General features: G+C 37.3%; 1 protein-coding gene across 1 annotated transcript; it reads left to right on the top strand.

Annotated features, from left to right (window-relative positions):
* Positions 1–6,535: 6,535 nt before the first annotated feature.
* Positions 6,536–13,738, top strand: RhoGAP54D (Rho GTPase activating protein at 54D). Its single transcript, XM_017612998.1, has 7 exons — positions 6,536–7,005; positions 7,075–7,298; positions 9,640–10,476; positions 10,541–10,710; positions 10,875–12,182; positions 12,275–12,606; positions 12,672–13,738. The coding sequence occupies exons 1-7, from the start codon at positions 6,869–6,871 to the stop codon at positions 13,213–13,215; spliced, it is 3,552 nt and encodes a 1,183-aa protein (XP_017468487.1). The 5' UTR covers positions 6,536–6,868; the 3' UTR covers positions 13,216–13,738.
* The last annotated feature ends 1,373 nt before the right edge of the window (positions 13,739–15,111 follow it).

Below are 15,111 nucleotides of genomic sequence, written 5' to 3' on the forward strand. Positions count from 1 at the left end.
TCGCAGTATATTCAGTAAAAAGGTATTCGCACGAGGCCATGAACGAAAGATACAAGATCACGTAAGAACAAGAGAGTGAAAAAAGTCGATTTTTTAGCGGGTTCTACGCCATCTTGTTTCACTGGAAAACGAGCGAAAACTAAACAAAGCAAAGAAAACAACGAAAACCAAAATTAGCCAAAATTATTGTCAGCCACTTTAAACGCACAACTTAGGTAAAATGATGCAACAATATGCTTTAAAATGTGTTGTCATGTTGAATTAACTCTTCTTTACTTGAATAAAAGTGTAAAATAGTTGTGCTTGTGATGTAAACAAACGCCCAGCTGACGAACCCGCTTTCGCAAACTTTTTTCTCAAAACCAGTTACAAATACAACGTCGCGTTCTTACGTGATCTTGTATTTTTGGTTCATGGCACGAGGTGACTTTGAGTTCAACTATTGCTTTCAACTCACGCAGGGTTGTACGAAAAAAAAGTTGAATGGCTAATTGTTGGCAGGTGACCAACTTTGTTGAAAGCGATTAGTTGAAAGGCCGTTCATCCAAAAGTAGAATGCAAAGTTCCACAATGCCTTTTTATGGCGAATATTTTTATATTTTTTATATTTTTTGTCGGCCGTTGTGGTGTAGTGGTAAGCAGTGCGCGCTTCCACTCCACAGCACCTGGGTTCAAGCCCTGGTCAAAGCAACATCGCAGAAAAAAAATATAGAAAAAAAGGTTTTTCTTAACAGCGGTCGTCCCTCGGCAGCCAAACACTAACATATGTGTAAGCGGCAATCTATTCCCAGCCAGNCTTCCACTCCACAGCACCTGGGTTCAAGCCCTGGTCAAAGCAACATCGCAGAAAAAAAATATAGAAAAAAAGGTTTTTCTTAACAGCGGTCGTCCCTCGGCAGCCAAACACTAACATATGTGTAAGCGGCAATCTATTCCCAGCCAGGCAAAATCATCGTAAACAAGCTCGTAATTGGATATTTTCTCGAAGAAAAACCGGATTAAAAATCGTTTATGATAGCCGTTTACGACTCTTTTTCGAGCACTTTTTCGCTTTAAATTGTGCATCGCCTACGAACAGTCGTAAACGGATCGAAAAAGCATTCGTATGCGAATATTTTTACGTCCGTTTTTTAATTGTAAACGAGTCTCGTAAACGATAAATTTACGTTAAAAAAGCGTTTTTTTACACTGCTTTATCTACTGTTTTTGAATGCTAAAAATAAAGGCAATTAATTCATTCAAATTATTGTATTCTTTTATTGAACGGAATTAAAATTAATAAATATTTATAGTGCAGGATCAAAGTATTGGCACATAGAATTTTTGGCAATGTATGCAAAGTTTTTTACTTGAATTTCTTTTCGCACATTTTTTTTTTGATATAGTTAGTATGAAGACCTACTTTCAAATCAGATTTTTGAGAAAAATTCTTATTTTAGTATAACATAGTGCAAGCTTGAAGTTGCTAGAAAACCGCGTTGATTTTTGGCAATTTTTTCACGCAGTTTCTTCCATGCAAATTATGTGCGACATTTTTTTTTGTATGGAAGAAACTGCGTATAAAAAATTGCCAAAAAACAAAGAGGTTTTCTACCTATTCAAGCGTGCACTTTATTATACTAAAATTAAATGGGCTATAAAACTGCATACTTGGAATTTTTCTAGAAAATCTGATTTGAAAGTAGAACTTCATACTAACTATATTTTTATAAAAAACAATTAGAGAAGAAATCAGAATAAAAAACTTTGCATTCATGGCGAAAAATTCTCTGTACCAATATTTTTTCCCGGCACTGAATATGTGAATATTTTCAGATAAATAAATATTAACAAACTATCTATTAACAAATTAACAATTAAATAAGAAGGGTTTAGTATATATTATAAAGTAGCTGAATTTATTTTTTATCCTTTTTGCCGATAGGCTTTTGAAACGGAAATAGAAACTTCTTCGTCGGAGTTAAATTTTTGACGAAAAGCACCTAAGAAAATAAAGTGAAATATTAAACTCCATTGGAAATCGGAAAATTTAATTAAGTAAAAAGTGGTAATAAATAATATTATTATCCGTACTTCTTATTGCCGCAGTCGTTGCCAAACCAATAGCGCTATAGGGGAATTAAACGTTTAAATCCTTTAGTGTTGCTCCGCGCAGCCTGTGAAAGAATTGCAAAACTCGTTAAATTAATTTGTATTTTTGAATTACATATGTAGTAGCTACTTACAAGAAGTTGAAATATAAAAGAAAGTGGAGATCGTCCTTTGCGTTTGCACCAGTCTGTCAATAAATCACATACTTAATAATTTTCTTAAATTTAATGTTTAACAAACTACTTACTTATAAAATATTGTGATTGAAGAAAAATTGTCAACAAAACTAAAATTTTTTCTTGTGCTGACAAATTACTACAAGCCTCTTTCTATTATATTTTTTTTGTTTTATCGTTTACGAGCTTTTCTCTAACTTTTTGGCGATACGAGAATCCCTCGTAAAACATAATGTTCGTAAAATGTACGTTTTCTTGCTGGCTGGGTTATTATTATTATTATTGGCTGCATTTCTTTATTCATTCTGAACGTTTGGAATAAACTTTTTTGTTTACTTATTCTTTAGAACGTTCCTGATGATATGTTAACGTATATTTCAAACACATTCTGTTTATTCCGGCTGTGAAATGGGATTATCCGGAATGTATAAAGAAACGCAGCCATTATATTTTGGTATTTTTTGCCATTTAATTTTTTTCGTGCAACCCTGCGTTAGTTGAATGCAAAAGTTGCCTGAAAAATCGCCCGTGCGGAAGCCCTATAATAAACCTTTTCCCAGTTTTTCACCAATTGGTCCCCGAGGAGTACTTTTGGGTTGTGTGCAGCGTTTTCGTGTTGCGTGCACGGCAACACTTACTGTGGGAATCTCGCTTCATGATTAGAAAAAGTTCTTTTCGAGGATAAAATATATATAATAGTGTTATTTATGAATAAAATGTAGGTTAAGTATACTATCAATGCTTTGTTAAGAATAATATCAATAGTTAAGTACATAATAAACGCTTGTGTTTCTATAAACTGGAAATTCACATCGTATTTTTTATTAAAAAACGTGAATTTTGGGAATTAATTAAGGTTCAAAAAAAAACAAAGTTTGTTTATTTATAGAGACTCCAATGCCTGCGAGCGCATCCGCCCAGACAGCTCATTAAACACACCCAAGTTTAAGCGGAACTCCTCAAAAATACTTATATCATACACACATACAATAGCAATCGCTATGAATTGCTACCGTATAAATTTAAGACACGCATTTAGTTGGAGACTGCGTTGGGTATGGTGGTCATAAGTAGGGATGTTGCGAATGTGGAATTTTAGACATCCGCGGATGCGAATGTGGATGCGGATGTTTAAAAGCTAACATCCGCGGATGCGAATGCGAATGCGGAAGTCAAATACAGTGAAAGCTCCAATATGCGGACACCGATGGTCACCTTTTTTGTCCGCCTATGAGAGATGTCCACTTATAGGAATTTCGTAAAAAATAAAATAAAAATTCATACTTAAAAAATTGAAATTGCGGGTTTCTTAATTAAAATAATATTTATTCTTCAATAGACAGAAACAGGGTGAATTAAAAATACATTCAAATTTATTGCGTTTTCTTTCCTACCGACAAATCTCAGTGCCCATTGGCAACGAAAAGGCAAGACTTTTTCTAGAAAAGAAAATATTTTTGAATATGGGCTATGTTCTTGTGTACATACCCATATGTAGAAGCGCAAGAGTCAACATTTGACTGAAAAACAAAAGAAATTTGACCGCTTGTTAGAGCTTCGCGTCCGCTTATGGGAGAGTTTTTTTTTCATAACTGGACATTTTTGAGTGTCCGCGTCCGTTTATCGGAAAGTCCGTGTATGGGAGAGCATTTTGTATGGAAAAAAAAATCAAAACTTGTTCGTTCTCAAGAATGTGTCCGCTTATTAGAGCGTCCGTCAAAGCGACCTTTCACTGTATTTTAAGAAATATTTTTTAGTGAGTACATTAGTAATTTTTAATATTTTATTTATTTAGTACTTTAAAAATTTGGAAGAGTAATTTTGCAGCTTTTTCGGGTTACAGCGTGTTTCCTAACGGGTGGTAAATCAAACCTGCGTCATTAAATAACTACTCGTTCGAGGCGACAAACTTGAAAAACTTGAAACTTTAAAAAATTGTAAATTCTATTCGATTGACGCTGCACCAGTTGAGAGGACTTTAGTTTTTTTTTTGCGGTTCAATAATTCGAGAATCCTGTCTTCTGTGACTGGTTTGAAAAATGTGCGCATATAGCGTGGTTGTGAATAGGTGCAACTGGCTAATAAATTGTTATTTTGTAGGAATGAAAATTTCGAAGAAAATTCTGTTTTGAAAGTCGTGGCTGCCAGCAGAATTAGTTTGAAATCTTGTAATTTTGTTAAAAAGGTACCCCGTGTTTTAAAATAGTTTCAATTATTTGGATCATGGACGATAAAGGTCTCAGATTTGCTTAATTCCCGGGTGACCTTTTGGAAAGGTTCACCTGTAATGAACAGCTTGTAATTAGTTTTTTTTATTAGTTAGCTTAGCATGGCTTTTCCTAGTTTCAGGCAGTTACAATTAATTACTCACCGCCGTCGGTACCATAAGCCATCAAATCCGTTTTGTTGTTCCATTCCATGCGCTCAATGTGTTTTGATATATTTTTGGGGCACTTGCACAATATTCGCATTCACAAAACATCCGCATTGATTATTGCGAATGCGAAAGCGAATGCCAATGTTAAAATTTATGCGGAAGTTCCGCGGTTGCGAATGCGAATGCGAATATTCACAACAACCCTGGTCATAAGTTCAGCCAACACATTCAATGGTCCATTGCCCGGAGCTGTTCCAATATGATGAGTAGATTTGAGTGAGCCTCACTAGCCACTGCCTCTGGCTACTTGCTGGATATCTGAATATTGGAAAATAAATAGCAATTATCTTTTTAAAATGCTCAGTAAAGTGTTTGTTTACAAAATTACCTTTAGACTGGTTTTCACTATGTCATATTTTGACGCCAAAATTTGGCGACATATTTTGACACAACTTTATCTCCTTTATCCATACCTTTACCGATGATATTATGGGCCAGATAGCCGATTTAGCCGCGCATGTACCCGACTAAAGACCTGTCCTGATCAAAATCAATCGATAAACCGCTTTTTAATCCCATTTGACAATGTGTTTTCACATTTTTGACGACAAATGCCACTGAATTTGACGTAGTGAAAATCAGCCTTTTGCCACTCTGCCTTAGTACGGTTGTTGCACCCTTTCATACCACAGTAATTTTGTATGCAACTCTGAATCAGAAAAATTCATGCTCCTTCTCCATGAACGAAAGACACAAGATCACGTAAGAACAAGAGAGTGAAAAAAGTCGTTTGTTTTAGCGGGTTCTACGCCATCTTGTTTCACTGGAAAACAAGCGAAAAGTAAACAAAGCAAAGAAAACAACGAAAACCAAAATTAGCCAAAATTATTGTCAGCCACTTTAAACGCACAATTTAGGTAAAATGATGCAACAAAATGCTTTAAAATGTGTTGTCATGTTGAATTAACTCTTCTTTACTTGAATAAAAGTGTAAAATAGTGGTGCTTGTGATGTAAACAAATCGTCAGCTGACGAACCCGCTTTCGCAAACTTTTTTCTCAAAACCAGTTACAAATACAACGTCGCGTTCTTACGTGATCTTGTATTTTTGGTTCATGCTCCTTCTCATTAACACCCTGATCAGATTTTACCCCCGAGGAGTACTCAAAAACGTTTATTACTGTATATACTGTGTTATGAATTTACCTTCTTTGGTACAATCATAAAAATAGTTGTGTTTTCGTATTCTCCAGCAAAAAATATCCAGTAACTTGCCAGTAACCAAATTTCGGTGAGTAAGCCAATATTTACCCGAAATATGCAAGAAAGTACGAAAACGCAAAACCAGCAAGAAGTTGCTAGTTTTATGAACAGCTGATTAATTTGTTATTTTCCGATGCAATTTTCTTAGAAAACTAGTATTTTCCATCTTATTATAAATTTAAATAGGTTTATTTTGTCAATTGCAACTCTAAAAGCACTATAAACAATTATTTTGTTAATGTGAATTACATTAAGCATCATGCCATCAGCTGTTTTTCTTACTAGCAAATAGTTGCCAGTAAAAATTTTTCCAGCAAAAATCCAGTAAAACTTGCAAGTTCAGCTGTCATTTTTGCTCTCTCAATTTCCCCTCTTTTGCTAGTTTCCTGCAAGTTTTTGCGTACGAAAACGACATCCAGTAAAAAAACTAGTAAAATTAGTACTAGATTTACTGGATATTGCGTACGCGAACAGGGCTAATGTCAATCATGTTTGATGGCGCACCAGTAGCTGGTACATTGCTTGTGAGGTGTATTTGCTCCTTTATTTATCTTTGGGACAAGTCCAGCGATAATTGACAATTACACTGCCACTCAAACTTTTCTTAGTTTTAGTGCCACCGTACTATTTAGGATTTTTAAATTCAGTTGAAATTCGCTGCGTTCGCTTGAATTTTATACGCGTTTTCTTCGAGTTACTTAATTGGAAACTAAACAAATAATATTATATTTTAGGCAACAAAAATGCTCGGCTTAGTATTGTGGTCAGTTAACGCGTCACCTGTAACATTTTCACATTAGAACAACTTGTGGAAAATTGAAATCGCCGCGTTTCCCTACGATTACTTGTGCAGCATAAAGCAACAAAAACGTACAGAAAAGGCGCTGCTCTCCGGCACCGTGTATATTCACAGCACCCGCACAGGCGCCAGCTGCTACAGCGAAGGGCCATAACCGACAAAATGGATTTGGATTATGTGAATTTGAATAGGTTGTCGGACGCGGATATAGCGGCGCATATGCGTAAATTAAATTATGAAAAATTCAAGTCGTTGGTGCGCATGCATCTCTCCTTCGAGCTCGACTTGAATACCGATGAGTAAGTAGATTACCCGAGGTGCCCAATAACTAATTTTTTTGTATCTATAAAAGTGCCTATTTCACATAGATTTGATTTACCGTGCCATGAGATAGAATATGAGGACAAAGGTAAGCTTAAGAAATGGAATCGTCTATCGAAAAAGCAGAAACACACAACAGGCTGCACAAACAATGCGTCGAAGGGTTCGATCAGTGCAGAAAGTAGTCCTGTGGAATCATTACACCAACAAATAAACGCTGGTTTCTTACTACACTTAAATGAACTGAAAGCGTTTCTATTGCTAGAAAAAAGTAAGTACATCCTTATCCTTACTAATATTATAAATCCGAAAGTGATTTTGTTTGTTTGCTACACTTTCACGCTTTAAATATTCAACCGATCATCATGAAATTTTGTACACTGTAGCCTAACTTAAAATATAGGATACATTGATATTCTGTATCACGAACGATAGGCAACACGAACGATTCGTCTGCAGAAGAATGCTTCAAAAATTAGTCCGGAGGCATCATTTTAACCTGTTTAAACGCTACCGAGATCATTGCAACGTAATGTATGAAAAGCAAGAGGAAGACGACCGATAGAGTTTAAAATCGCAATCAGAGAGGTTGTCGTCTGCAGACGAATCGGTCGTTTTACCTATCGTTCGTGATACAGAATAAGGCCCTTAATCTCGATTAGGCAAGAGGGCGTGGCACCTCCCATACAAACGGAATTTTTCATACTGCATTTCTCAGGAAATATTTTTGGTAGATTACTGGAACTTGGTATAGAGATATATAAAATTATTCTCTTCTCATGGATGAGGGCTGCCCCCTTTTAAAAAAATCTAATTCAACTTCAATTAAGGGATTTATTTATTTGAAAATTATATTAAAAAAATGGATGTGAAGAGGCTTAAGAAAACTGTAGTTTAATATATTTTGAAAAGGCTTGCCACCTGTTTCAAAAGTAAAATTTAAATTAATTATACGCAAGCCATCTGAAGAATTAAAATATGGTTGTCAAACAAAATATTGTTAAGAAACCTTTAGTTTTAAAGTCTTGAATAATATTGAAGTCTTTCACACGGGTTGCCACCTTTTTAAAAATTCAACTTAATTAGTTTAAATGAAATATTATAATACTAACAGACCCGGCGAACTTCGTCCCGCACAAAATTTTTATTTTTTTATTGAAACTTTTTGGTCCAACATTTTCACCAACAATTCACGTTTACGATTTCCATTAGCACGCTCATCGGCTAAGATTATGGTTTGGAGGCCGTTTTCCGCCTTAAATAACCTAACGAAAGCGTTTATTCGTGATGAAGTTCTTGAAATTCTCTAATTGTGTAACACTTCATAGAACGGTTAATCTCACAACGAAATAAATTTGAAGAACATTTCCTCTTCCATCCCTGGCGGCAACAATAATCCGGTTCGATGGTGAATCTGTCCTTGAAACTGTGTAGTATAGTTGGTGGGTGAGTATCGTTGTTCTATAGAAATCCTATATACATAGATTTATTTCAGACGAAATACCTTAATAGTAAGTTTCGCGAAAGCAATTTAAGTGAAAATAAATTTTTTTTACTTGAATTTATTACAGTAAAAGGCGCGCGATAGTTTTGGCGGTTGATTTATCGGTGGTGATTTGAGATTTACCCCTGCACAACTCAACCCTGGTGTCTCCGAATGAAGCTTTAAGGCATAACAATACTGGCAAAAATCACATACATTGGGCCAATCGTAACACATAAAAATGCGATATACTCAATGGTGCGCCAGGTTTATTTATTCTTACATTCGCGGCACATTTTCTAACTTGGCGATTATTCGTAATGACTCCAGCGCCACGTGGCAGCTCTCTTTTGCAATAGCATTGCCTTTACCATTACCAATACATATTTTGAATATTGGCCAAAGTGGATCAATAAGATTTTTAGTAATAACTTAACTCCAGTGCCAGATAGCCCGTTTTCTCCATGAGTATGAGATTGATTTCATATATCTCCACACCAAGTTCCTGTACTCTACCATGAACATTTCCAGAGATATTCGGTATGAAAAATTCGGTTTTTATGGGAGGCTCCACGCCTCTATATATCGAACATTTTTTAGCCTATAATAATCCTTGGGACGTCTGAATCAAACGGCTTTCAAAATATATATTGGTATACATTGGTATGAATCGAAATGGTTTTGAATATGTATCGCAATATGAGTGTTAGACGAAAGTGTTTAACTGTTTAAAAGGTTAAATTCAAACTATTCAATAATTTAAATGAATTTGTTACAATATGGGAATCATTCAAAATGATTTTAAAAGGGCTTAATTTCAAAACTACATGTAAAGGTTTTCCATCTGTTTAAAATCTCAATTGAGTTGAAAAAGTATGACAAGTGAGAAGTTTAAGAAAGTTTTAGTTTGAAAATATTTTGAAGATGGTTAAAAAAATTTTAAACCTCTTGTTTTTGAATTGAGTTTTCTTGAAATAAATTTTACTCACGCAAAATTTTCATACACTCAGCGAAGCGGATGAGGGCGATCTTGTACATATATATATATGTATTTGAGAGAAAAGTTAAACATGAATGATTGAATTAATCGTTCGCCAAAGAGACTTTTACTAACATTAACCCATTTCAGATATAACACAGGAAGGCATCTTCCGCAAAACCGGGTCAGCCTCGCGACAAAATGAACTGCGACAGCAAGTCCAAAATGACAAACCAATCGATTTAGAAGCGGGAGGCTATTCGGCCCATGATTGTGCCACCGTATTTAAGGGCTATCTCGCTGAACTACCTGAACCGCTGCTTACTGATGCTCACTATCCGGCACATCAGCAAATAGCACCGTTATGCTTGGGCTCTGGATCATCAAGCAGTAGCAGTACGGGCACGCTGACCCGCCCTTTAAACCCGGAACGTATTAAACGTGAGCAGCACTTGCTCAGCTCAATGCAACTGCTTTTACTGCTATTGCCAGATGAAAATCGCCAGCTCTTGCAGCACATCATCGAAATTTTGCACTCGGTAGCGGCACATGCAAACGAAAATAAAATGACACCAGAAAATTTGGCAACAATTTTTGCCCCACATCTTATTTGTCCGCGGAATTTACCGCCAGAAGCATTGCACTATATTTCCAAAACGATGTCTAGCATTGTTGCATATATGGTATGCAAAGGTCAAGAGATTTTCGAAATGCCTGCAAAATTATCAACAGACATACGTGCATATTTCATGGAACGCAAACGGAAGAAGACCATGTCACCTGAGCAAACATTGGACGAATCCATTTCGGATATGTCGACGGTGAATACAGTGTATACTTTCGTAGATCGCGAAAAAACGGCGGCCGCACATACGGCTAATAACACAGATACTGAGTTGGCACAATTGTACGCGCATATACAAAGCTTGCCAGAGTCGTCTAAAAAGCGCCGCCTCATCAAACAATTCAATAAACAGAATGGACAGGGTAAGTTTCATATTTGGTGTTTTGTTTTAAGCATTTCTCTTTAATTTGTCTCCCTTTGGGGCAGGTACACCGCTCCAATTGGTGGTTATGAAACGATTGAAGGGCACAGATGCGTCGCGCAGCGCCAAATCTATAGGCGACTCTATCAAGAAACACATTTTCCATAAGGGCATTATGTCAAGAACACCAAAACGTGCAGCTATTAACAATGAAACACCCGCAGCTGGCGTTGAAGTAAGTATCACTTGCGACAATTTTTTTGTTGCCTGTGTATTATTAATCGCATGTATTTTTGTTTACTTATTTTGCATTCCATATTTATTTATTTATTTGTTCTGTACTTCACTAAATCCCACGCCTTCACCTTTCTCACGACTGTTTGCCTTGTCATTTTATAGACACCCATCAATTTTTCCCATACACATAAGCATCCAAAATTACGAGCACTCTTCCGCAGTCCTGCGCCTTCGAACGCAAACACACCACTCCGATCTTCATCGACCACAACGTCAACAACATCATCACGAACATTGCATGCCACTTATCGCACGCTCACCAACACACCTTCATCTACGTGCACATCAACAGCATCTCAGTCCCCCATACCATACTCTATAAAATCACTTAGTCAGCATCCGCTACATAAGTCCATCTCATCCAATTCGCTACTTTCGTATTCGTCTCAAACGCAGCAGCGTACAATGAGACTTCCTCGACATACGAAAGACGAAGTTTCTGAAGCTTCTTCCCTCTCCTCAAGCAGCAGCGATGGTTTGCCACAGGCATCAGCGCCGAAGTACGACTGCTCCGTTTCCGCGCCCGTCAGTCGTCAGAATTCGGAGGAATGTAATATGGCGACGAGTGCTGCAAACCTATATGCCGCTACTCGATGGGACGTTACTTGTACACCACTCAAATTCCTCTCAGATGCATGCAAGCAACAGGCTGCATATGCTGACGACGGGCCCGCCCCCGACGCGCGCAAAACAGTTGTGTGGGATGAGGCGCATCTGTTAGAAATTGAAGAGATCTCAAACCCTTGCACACCCATACAACAAACTTCAACGGAGCATAAGTCGCGCTACAAGTCAGAACCAAATTTAAGTTGCGCCAATGGGACTGTTGCGCCTGGGGCTGGCGAGCAGGAAAGCGCGTCAAAGTATACGAGCGGTAGTCGTTCGTTAACGCGGAAACTGATGAAAGGTGTTAGTATGAGCAATTTAAAGTTTACTTTTGCCACACCCGAACGGTTGGTTCGTGGTGTCTCCTCTACACTGCGTAGACGATCGGCCGGAGACGATGAGCTGCCAAAGGCCGGTGCAATGGGAACGATAGAGCAGACGTACGAACATGCGCAAGAAGTGACAAATGTTGCTACTGATAGTCTGGAGGATTTGGATGACGAAACCTTCGAAGATAATCCCGATGATCACTTGGACAGCGATAGCGGTCCAGAAGAAGAGGATGAAGAAGACGAATGCGATGGCGTAGCGCAGGATATGCACATAGCGTCAGCCGATGGGAGGAGCAGCAATAGCAATTCGAGTGACAACAGCATTACACGTTACCATCAGCAGCTTTTGCTGCAGCAGAGTGGCGTCTACAGAAATATGGAGTTAATAACAAGCACGCCATCGCTGCTGCTTGGACGGCGCTCAATGTCGCCAATTACCAAATCCACACAGCGCATGCCCAAGGCTATGCAGGTAAGGGAGAACGAAGGCATATAATTTGACGCATTTCGAAACGTACATGAAATATAAAATCTTAATCAATTAGATTATTATTTTATTTGCAGGAATCCATAATGACTCCACGGTCACGCAAACCCGTTATGGTGCTCACCACAACCACACACAGCTCCAGTGATCAAAATCAAACAATTTGTCAAACAGATTTATCCAGTTTAGGTGAACAGGACGAAGATGAGAGCAGCCATAGTCGCGGTAGCGCCGATTTCTCGCAGCAGGAAGCGAGCGGCAGTGTCATATCGCCACATTTGCAATGCGAAGACGCTACCTCATTGGACAGCTATGCAGAATTAATGCGCACCCGCCAGCCAGTTTTGGCATCACTAGAGCCCAACGAGCGCAGCGTAGAGAAAGTCGATGCGCTCAGCAGCAATTTCAAGTGAGTAAAGCGGCAAAAAAATTTGCTGACTAGATTTATTGATTATTTTTTTTTACTACCAACAGAGAATATCTGCGCCGTCGAAGCGTGCTTACAGCCAGTCCAGTCGACTCGTCGTTCTCCAGCCAACCCGATGATTTCGGTTCGCCACAAAATATCGAAGATTTGAATGATTCACAGTTGAGCCCTAGTTTATTGTACTGTCTTGATGGACATGAGCCTGATGAAAATGCAATACTAGTTGATGAACAATCCAAAAGTTTCAACCACAACGAGCAAGTGCTTCAAAAAATAACGGTAGCAAAATTAAGTCATGCAGAAGCAAGAGGTGCGTCAAGTGGCAGCAAATGTTGTACACCGCACAATTCTTATTATCGCAATCGATTGTATGCCATGAACAATGTACGTAAACGTGCTGCTAACGGTGATTTCGAGAAGAGCATACAACCTCCAGTAACATCGTCTACTGCGGAGACTGCGGCAAATACTACAGCAGCAAATCGCAACAGGTCAACTATAGCAAACAAAGAGAATATCGAGCAAGTTGAGGGCTATTTACGCTCAAGAAAACTGCTCATTAGTGAGTATCCCGGCGAAACATCGTTTTAAGTTAGCTGTTATAATATATATTAATTGCTGTTGTACTTTATATATATTAAAAATAATATTTTAAACACAACATATCCATTTAAAAATATTTAAATTACATAAACTCTCATGTGCATATGTATTAACCACTCAAACGGTTAACTGAGTGTACATATAGTATTCTTTTCAAATCAAACTCGAATTTCAAAATGCTTCCCACTTTTACAGAAAAAAATCTCTTTAATGTAAGTATAGTTTAAGTACTTATTTTTGTAAGTATACTTTATGCGCAAGCGGAAGGGCAGCTAAAATTTATTATTAGCTAAGACAACTTTAATTACGAGTATCTAAAATTTCAATTGCGTATGTAATTTGGTGTTCTTAATTGTACTTATGTACGCACATACATACATATTAATATAAATCACATGAATTTTTGAATATAAGCGTTTAGATTTATACACACTTATGTATGCAAACTATTAAACAACTATATTATTCTTTTGCATTTACTCATTTGTAAAAACAAAATTTTTTATTCAATAAAATCTTTACTCAGATTTCAATAATATATTGAAAAGCTTGCTTGTTGGTTAAGACTAATAAGTGAATAGGTACCTTCACCTCCCACGACTCGCTGCTTATTGGAGACCATCGCAATTGGCACTTGTAAATTTTAAGATTGACGAGACGCTTTAGAGGGGTATTTTAGAGTTTCCATAGGCTAACGACAAACCAAATAACCTCAACTACCGAAATATAACACGTATAAAGTGTCCTCTAAAACTTGATTAGCTTGAAAAAATCCTGTGTACCCCTTGTTAATAATAATAATAATAGATTGGTGCTTACTCATATGTTAGTGTTTGGCCGAGCTTCTCCTCCGATTTGTGGCGTGCGCCTTGATGTTGTCACACAAAGCGGAGGGACCTACAGTTTTAAGCCGACTCCGAACGGCGATTGTATTTTTATGAGAAGCGGGTTTTCATGGCAGAAATGCACTCGTAGGTTTGCCATTGCCTGCCGAGGGACGACCGCTGTTAAGAAAAAAACCTTTTTTTATATTTTTTGCGATGTTGCTTTGACCAGGGCTTGAACCCAGACGCTGCGGAGTGGAATCGCGCATTTCTTAGTATGTTGTATGTATGCTTGCTTAGGTCAAATCTGGCAATCAATTTTTAGCCAACTTTCGACATGGCTCAGACCCCGATAAGCATCCGTATTGAATCACAGCGAAGATTATAAATATACAGTGACTCAAACAAATGACCTCGTGTTGATTTTTTTTAAATTGGTAATGTTTTTCGAGCTAAATTTTTATTATTATTTTTCTATAAAAATAGCATCCAAACTTTAACCAAAACCATATAAATCACAACTTCAAACATTATACAAAATTTAGGAAAATTCAACAGTTTCGTTAATAAAACTATCAACTTTTTAATCTGAATCTTTAAAACATTGCAGCTTTATAGCCCATACAGTTTTAGTCTAATGAAGTGCAAGTTTAAAACGGCTAAAATTATCACGTTGTTATTTGAGAATTTTTTTTTGGTGATAAAAAGGATTAACCACGAAAAAAATTTGATGTGAGGTGGCGCAGGAGTCGAGATATTTGGGGAAACCCGTATTTATGGTGCGATTTGGGTCATATTTAGAAAGCTTGTTTTAAAAAGATTTTTTTACCATTAACTTTTTAATTTTTTTCAGTAACCTGCTTGGTACCACTGGGAACTATATCCGATGATTTTGAATATCCGGCTATTCGAATATTCGTATAAGTGTTTAAAAATCCCAATTTCCGTATATTAACCGGATATCCGGATAACAAAAGAACGGATATTAACCGAATATACGAATTTTATCCGTATACACGAATATCCCCAGCCCTACCATATAACGTCAAAATCTCGCTTA

This window comes from Rhagoletis zephyria, unplaced genomic scaffold, assembly GCF_001687245.7.
Source record: "Rhagoletis zephyria isolate East Lansing unplaced genomic scaffold, Rhagoletis_zephyria_1.1 Rzeph_scaffold_00016, whole genome shotgun sequence".
NCBI classification, from domain to species: domain Eukaryota; kingdom Metazoa; phylum Arthropoda; class Insecta; order Diptera; family Tephritidae; genus Rhagoletis; species Rhagoletis zephyria.